The 8214-nt window shown below is 37.5% G+C and overlaps 1 protein-coding gene across 1 annotated transcript; it reads right to left on the bottom strand.

Annotated features, from left to right (window-relative positions):
- Window positions 1–592: 592 nt before the first annotated feature.
- On the bottom strand, window positions 593–5988 carry abraa (actin binding Rho activating protein a). Its single transcript, XM_024269208.2, has 2 exons — window positions 5077–5988; window positions 593–1943 (listed from the first exon to the last, which is right to left on the bottom strand). Exons 1-2 carry the CDS (start codon window positions 5707–5709, stop codon window positions 1506–1508), a joined length of 1071 nt encoding a protein of 356 aa, XP_024124976.1. The 5' UTR covers window positions 5710–5988; the 3' UTR covers window positions 593–1505.
- Between the last annotated feature and the right edge of the window lie 2226 nt (window positions 5989–8214).

Here is an 8214-nt window from a genome sequence, read left to right as displayed (position 1 = left end):
TTTTTTCTTTTTTTTGTACTTAGTCCAGGATATAACATAAAAAAAAACAAATTCAAAACAATAAATTGTTCCCTCAAATTACTAATTTGTGGCCACAAAGTTATTGTAAGGATCAGGATGGCTCCATCGTTATTTGATTGATTAATTCCTTCATTTACAAACAGGAATCCCAACAGAATTAGTATTTTGAGTGTACAAATGATTAATTATTTGGGCCACAATCTAGTATTTTACGGCCCGAAAATTAACATTTTATTTATGTTTTGTGGCCACAAGTTTGCAGGATTTGAAGATACTAAAATATTAATTTGTGCACACTAAATGATAATTTGTGGCCAGGAAATACTCATTTGAATACCATGTCGAGGGCTCTGTAATTTTGCACAACAAATTGCATTTTCATTTAATTTCCTTGTACACAAGTTTTCTTTTTTAATTTAAAGGGAGGTGGGATTTACAAACACCTTAGGACTCTCAGCTGAAAGTGTCCCCTGATTGAAATAAAGTTGAACTGGGTTCAACTTTTAGTCTTTTGAACCCAACAAAGATAACAAAAATAAAAATTAAAAATTAAAAGATCACACGCAGCAGAACGGTTTCTCACACATTTATTAATAAAAACTTCTTCTGTAAGAAGATTCACACACTTTCACTTTGAAAGAACATTTCTAAACATTTAACCAACTCTGCTTTCTAAGAATTCAGATGTTTCTAACAGTAAACAATCAATAGTTTTAGACTTGTTTACATTTACAAGTGTTGGGAATCATTTTCAAACTCCAATGACATTCTAAAATATCTAAATCTATTTCAATTCTTTTGACCGTCCACCTCTCATAATTACCTCTAACATCAAAGAAAGTTGTAAAAGTGTAAAAAGTATTTTAGTCCTACAGACTTTTAACTTTCTCTTTTTTTAAGCTAATAGTTAAGGCTAACTTAACCTTGAGATGTATGAAGCTACAAACCAAGACAACTGGGTCTTTTAAGAAAGATGCCAGCATCCATAATTTCCAAAATATACTTGAATGTTAATTAATCAATGCAATAAATATAATTATTCTATAAATAATGTAGTTTTAAAGCTTTATGTACACATTTTCTTCTCCAAGCTCACTCTTATATTTACTTGACATGCAACTGGATTCATCCACTTTATAAATAAATGCTTAAGAATATCACTTACATTTAACAAGCTAAGTTAGTCTTTGCTGGCTGTGATGTTTTGTGGGGTTAAGTTAAAAGCCTTAAAGCATAACTGGCATCGTGGCACATTCTCCAGACATCTAGAATGAAGGATAGCTCGCGAGGTTCACATGCTAAACATAGTAGGCTGTCGCCTCATGATCTATTAGTGTTTCCATACGGCTCCTAGTGTTCGCTTTAATGGAAACGTGTCGGATTTAAGGTTTGAAGGTGAATTGCTGAAGGTAGATTGCATTGCCTTGTTGACTACTGCTTCAAAAGTCCATCATTTTTTAGTTAAATTGCGAATAATTTACATCTCAGTCCCTCAAAGTGATGATGACGTTATCATCCTGCCCTTTCCACAGCATCTCGCCCTCGAAGTCCAGCATCTTGTGTTTGCGGCAGCGCAGCAGGATGCCGACCACTTTGTCTGAGATCTTCACGTATCGCTCAAAGAGCCGGCCGAATGTGATGACGGTCCGGCCTTCCTTGTCTTTATAGCCCATGTCTCTGATGATCCACACCATCTCCTCCATCTCTCTGTGGATGTGCTTCTGGGCCCGGTCGCCGCGCTCCGCGGTCTTAGAGCCGTCTTTGGGTCGACCGTAGCCAGAGTCGCCTTTATGGAGACGGTGGGACATGGCATACTCGTAGTCAAAGTCCTCACTGAAGGGGTTGAGCTTTTGGCCTTCAATGTGCTGCACAGACCACTGCTGCCATCTGTTTTTGATGTCACCCACAGTGGCAATCTTAATCTGGAGAGAAACAGAAGGATTTGGACTTTCTTTAAATGTTCTCTTTTTTACATTTTGATGGAAACATAGAACAAATTTAACAAGGACTTTATTTACACTTAAAAATCTGCAGTGAATCTTGTTTTTCAAGCTGTCTTTTGTTAGTAGAAACCACACTGGGAAAAGTGTAATTCTCAAAATAAGTTAAAAATATTGGATGTTTTTCCATTGTTACAAGTGAAAACAATCTGCCAAAAGAACCAGTCAAATTTGTCTTAGCAGTATTTCCTAAAATAAATGAAATAAATGAAATAATAATAAATAAAAAAATAAGAGTCCAGCCCTTTTAAGACAAAATAAAATCGTTAAATAACCATAGACTCTTATTTTTAAGTATACTGCTCTAGAAATTTGAAATATGTCTTAAAATAGGTGTGCTTTGTTCAAAAAAGAGTTTTGTATCTCAAAGTAGACATATTTACACATTCTTTCATAATTTCCAGACCATAATCATCTCAAAGTAAGACTATACTTGCAATTTTAAAGATAAATTTCTCTAAAAAAGGACAAATAAATACATATTAACTTTCAAGCTTCTGTCATACTATTATGGGTCAAATAAAACTTCTGCTTCAAGATATCATGTAAAGTAAAACTTATTTCATCAGGAATGTTACTTGATGTTTTCAAGATCAAACAACCCAACGAGATATTCAAGGTTTTTTCTCTTAGATTGCATTAAAAATGACCAGTAAATTAGTTTTGTCTTATATCAAATGTGATAGTGACTGTTAATATCAAACTGGAGTATTAACTATATACTATATACACAAAATATAGACATAAAATAGGAACTCTCTTTACCCTAATAGAATTTTTCAGGATACATTTTCTGCCATACTACTAATGTATTTTTTGTGAGGTCCTGAAACCTTTTCAGAAACCATCTATGGATCACTTCTTACCTACTATGTTTTGTGTAGTTAAACCAGCTAGAGAAGGATTACTTCTATTGTCTAAATTTTCCTTGGGACGACTCACATAATCAACTTTTCCTTTCTTCAAAAACTTGTCATCTTCTTGGATGTTTTCTCATATTAGGTTCAATCTCCACAAAAAAGGTGTTGAGTCTTTTTTTTTTTTTTTTTTTTAATAGTTAAAGTTCATTGTCAAAGTTTCATGCCAACGGTTGAAACGTGGCTCTCACCCCTCCCCTCAATTTGCGGCACTCAAACCTTTTCTTTCCCAATATCTTAAGATTAATGACTGTCCGTCCTAAAATAAACTTCATGGCAGTCATGGAAATTGATCTCTAGTTCCACTTTTGCGTTGCCCCAACAGGGAACATGTTTCCCCAACACACAGCATTCTTAAAACTGTACTTAGCAACAAGCCTGATAACAAGAACCAAGAAACCCAAGTCCAGACATGAACAGTGTCACAGCTACTTTGAATTGAAATAGTGTCATACCCACTGCCTATTTTTGTAGAGTAATTAACTTTTACAGAACAGGTTTTAAGATAAGTAGTATTTTTTGTTTAAAAGTTCTCCTCACTGATTCTCTGTTGGTTTCCGGGGTTATTGGTGTATTTTAGTTTTTATGATCTGTTTTTATTTCCACTACAGTGTTTTCCTGCTCCCTACGGTCAGGCTGAAGAACACACTCCAGTGCAACTATATTTATTGACATTTATTCCATTGCGTTCCAAGCCTGTGGTGGTGTTTTTATGGCCTTGTCTTGCCCTCTGGCATTACCTTCCTCAGGCCAATGGGGTCCTATCTATAATCCCTGCCTTGTATGGAGGACATTATACCATCAAGCTGATTAAAAACAAAAAGTGTATATATATATATATATATATATATATATATATATATATATATATATACTTACATAGAACTCAATTATCTGAGTGCACAACACAACCAATGTAGATTTTTTTTCATCATTTATAATTAACATATTCAATTTCCAACAATGGTAAATAAAGTTTTTGTTAAAATAACTGTTAAAGCTGAAGTGACAAACATTGACAGAAGCAAAACCATATATATATATAAAGTTCATAAAATTGAACAGAAGGTTCTGGTAAAATGGAAACTTGGGTCACATTAAACTGCTGGGCTTGATTTACAAGTCTGCATTGCTTGGCAGGTGTAAAAGTTCCCCTTAACTGTGTTTATATCAAACATAACAACCCTGGTCTATTGAGGACAAGGATCCAGGTTTACGCATTTAAAAAGAATTCTGGTATGATTCATTGACGTACAAATGCAGATGGATAATCAGTACACTGAAGAGCAAAAGGGAATCAAAGGGAGCAGTACTCTGCATTAAGAACATAAACAAGTGTGAGTCATGAAAAAGTTTGAAAACATTTGGTGGGGGAACATGGAGCAGTGAGGAGATGAAGGTATTCTGTTTTTTGGAGTATAAGTCGCGTTTTTTTTTTGCATAGTTTGGTCAGGGGAGTGACTTATATTCAGGAGCGACTTATATGTGAATATTTTCAAACATAAATAAGCTCATATGCTTGTAATTTTCCCAATAACAACCAGTTGCCTTTAGCGATTGTTTTCCCACTAACAACCGCTAGAGGGCACTGTAGGTGTGTGTATCATTATTTGCTACAGACAGCAAAGCAGAAGAAGAGGCACCGTCCAAAACAAACATAAGTGAGAATCTGATATTTTTCTTATTTGCATTAAGACAAAATATTATACAAATATTATTGAAGTTCTCATTTATTTTCCTTCCTTGGACAAATGCGAGGTAGCAAGTCATCATACTGGGTTACAGAAACATGAAAATACCGCTGAAAGCAGCCATCATTCAGACAGCTCCTGCTGTAAAAGGTCGACTTGTACTCGACTTTTACATATCTTTTTCTTCTTTATTGTACATTTTTTTGTCTCCTGGAACGTATATTCTGGAAACTGTTAGCTGGTTTCTGATTTGTACTTGTTAGCTCCTGGTTAGAGGTGGTTTACTTTCCTCAAGTTAACATCTTTTGGAACTACTGATTTATTATATATATATATTTGTAATTTGGTCCACTTCAGTCTTTCATTTACTCTGTAGAGTAACAGTGTGTAAAGCCAGAGAAGATTATTAGAATGTCTTGTATGTATGCACTTTATAAAGCACTCTACCTTGTGTTTGTTGGTCTTTTTTTGCTGCTGAATGCCACTTTGCTCGGATTTGGATTCGCTGTTATCGCTGAGCCCGCCCTCCTCTCCCAGCCCGCTGTCCTCCGTGTCCACACTGCTGCTGCGGGAGCCCACCTTCTTGTCCTCCAACATCATCTTCTTGTCCTGGATAAGCCCTCCTCCTCCTGCACTCTGTAGGGCCCTCATGTGACGCCTTCGTGTCGGTGACTCGTTGCCCAGAAACGGCTTACTCTCTTCGGGGCCAGACTCCATCTTGTCCCGGATGGCATTTACCACGTTGCTGCTGCTGCACTCACTGAGTTTCAGCGGGATGGTCTTGGTGACTGAGCAAGACCGGATTTTGTTCTCACTGCTCTGGTGGGAATCTGCTGTGATAACTCGTGGAGTAACGTTGAGTTTGACCATATGGTTACGCTCCTTGTTGTCTTCCTCCTCAATAGATGAAGGCATCCAGCCACTTGGGATGGCGTCTTGCTTGCCTGCATGCTCGTTTGCCCATCCCTGCCAACTCTTGGCCAAGTTAGCCACCATGGCTGCACACTTTATCTTCTGGACAGCCCTTTTAAAAGCCACTGGCCCCTGTGGTGAAACTGTGGATACCCCACCGCTACTCATGGTGAAACAGCCAAGACAGATATGTATTTCTGTCTTTAAATCTTGAGTTGAAATTTTGTTGTTGCTTTATCTCTTTTTAAAGAAAAGACTAAAAGTCCAAGATCAGAAGGATGAGAAAAATTCCAAAGTCTTCTTGAAAAGTTTTGGTTAAGCTGGCTGAATAATCTTGAGAGTAGGTGTGAATCTTTCCCCACGATGCTGTAAACACATCCGTTTTTATAGCTTTGGCAGATCTTTACAAAAACATCCAGAAACTTCCAGATCAACAGTCGAACGGTGGGGGAGTGACTGGTGTGAAGAGTGCACAGTCTGTGCCTTTATTGCCTCTCCTAAGCCCCCACCCCAATCATGCAAGCCTTTAAAAACAGGACGGTCATAAAGGAAATGATGGTGCAGGATGTCCATGTGGGAAAAGTCCCGTGTCAACATTCTTGTCACTGAGAGTAACACATACACACTCTGAGGGTGGAATTTCTCCAAGCCCAGTCCAGGGAACAGGTGTCCAGTGTTTTTAGCAGCAGTGTTCTCCGAGCTCACACTCCACTGACAGCAGACAAGCTTTTGCTGTGAGTCAATCTGCTCTACACGGGGAGGGGTCGACCCACTGGAAGTGAGCATGAGCTAACTTTGTATATAAAGAACTGATTTAATAGAAATGCAAATGACTGAATTCATGCATGGACACTTATTTTTAGAGCCCTTGAATTTAGAGTGTGAAGGTCCTTTCCTGAAGTGTGGGTCATGAACATAGAAAGAAACACTGGCGCTTGTTGACATGTCTGAGCATCTGCAACAGCTACAGTGTGTGTGTGTGTGTTTGATTCTACAACTTCACAATTCTTAATAACTGCAAAAAATACTCTTTTTGACAGAATGTACGTAAGCTGTCAGCATTTAAAGCAAGATGTAAAATTGTGTAACATTCTACAAGACATAAACTTTGGCCATGTAGTAGAGACATAGACACAGATACATATAAAATATTGAGATATGTATCAAATTTTGTACATTAGAATCAGACTGAGTGAGTGTGATGTCACCCAACTTTAACGAAATGAAGACTACGCAAAGTGAAAGTGAGTGTGAATGGGTGTGTGATTGAGGCCCTGCGGCAGACTGGCGACCTGTCCAGGGCGTATCCTGGCCTTCGCCCATCAGTAGCCGAGTTAGTCTCCAGCAGCCTCGCCACCCCGAAAGGGACAAAGCGGCTAAGAACATGAATGACTTCGTGAAATCATTGATATCACATCTGGCGAAACGAAAGAATAGGAGTGAGCATTGTTTCCCAATTGCTTTCAAATTCCAGGGCACTATATAGTCCCATACTACATCGTTTTTCAGTAGTTAGGGATTAAGTAGGGAATTCAGACATAGTCGAAGTCAATCCAGTCAGCATTTTCATATGGATGCCAACATTGTTGGAGCCAAACAACGTCAGTAAGCCGTGATTAATTCAAGTCGGTCTGAGTCAATATTTCTTTGGCAGGGGTGTCAAAATCCAAAACACACAGTAGGTCGCAGGTCGAACAGAACAAGCATTTAGTGAATATATATTGTTACAACTGTTAAAACTTTTTAACTTCTAAAACTTTTTAAACTTTTAAAACTTTTTTTAACCTAAATATGAATAAAAAGAGACAGGGTAAATCAACCTAAGCTTTAAATAACCTTCAATACTTTGCTCTCCGTAAAATATATATTCTGTCAAAATTGTGATGTTACAAAATAACATCGGACTGTCAATAATAATAATATAAAATTATCTGGAGGGCCAGATCCAGCCCCCTGCCAATCAAGAGTAAGCTTGTTTTAAGGCCACCTCTTTACCCCTTGAAAGTGAATTCAGGAGAATCTGTCAATCAAACATTTCAATCGTTTACCTTGAGATCACAAACTTTCATTGAGGCGTCTGATTTGTTGACGCGATGTTGAGTTTGTAACTTGGCCACATTAGACAACTGTTCTTTCTAAGAACTGAGCTTGAAGAGGAAAAGCAGAAATACAACCACCTTGGGGTGACTATAGTGCCGAGGTGGAGTGGTCAACCCAATTCCTGCTCAGCCTGCCTGTATGTCGAAGCAAGATATCTGACTAGTGCCTTGCATGGCAGTTCTGCCTTCATTTTTGTACGAATGTGTTTGTGGGTGAAAGGGACCATAACTGCAAATTGGTTTGGGTCTTAATGAAGGTAAAAAAAAAAATACTCTATGCTGAAAGATTGACCATTTTCTTCTTTGTCCTGAATAAACGATGATAAAGGAAGCATCTTTCTTAGTCAAACTATTTTACTTGCAGCAGTTGAGGTTTATTACTCAATATTTCAGTTGTTTGAATTCTGTTGTCTTTCTTTTATATTTTTCTTTATTTCTCCTCTGTTGTTTCTATTATGTCTCTTATATTTAGACCTGATAGAGGAGAAGTGAAGGTGTTGGTGGTATCGAGGTTCAAAAATGAAAGGTCGAAAACATTGATAAAAGAAAAAAATTAAACATCAAGATGCAATGA

Source organism: Oryzias melastigma, linkage group LG5 (genome assembly GCF_002922805.2).
Source record: "Oryzias melastigma strain HK-1 linkage group LG5, ASM292280v2, whole genome shotgun sequence".
Classification (NCBI taxonomy): domain Eukaryota; kingdom Metazoa; phylum Chordata; class Actinopteri; order Beloniformes; family Adrianichthyidae; genus Oryzias; species Oryzias melastigma.
The sequence above is the reverse complement of the archived record's forward strand: the minus strand, read 5'-3'. Positions and strand labels throughout refer to the sequence as shown.

Coding starts and splice junctions, on each gene's coding strand:
- abraa (XM_024269208.2), bottom strand. CDS start 5,709: ATGAGTAGCGGTGGGGTATCCACAGTTTCACCACAGGGGCCAGTGGCT. Junction 1,944..5,076: donor AAAAGACCAACAAACACAAG/GTAGAGTGCTTT, acceptor GTTTCTCTCCAG/ATTAAGATTGCCACTGTGGG.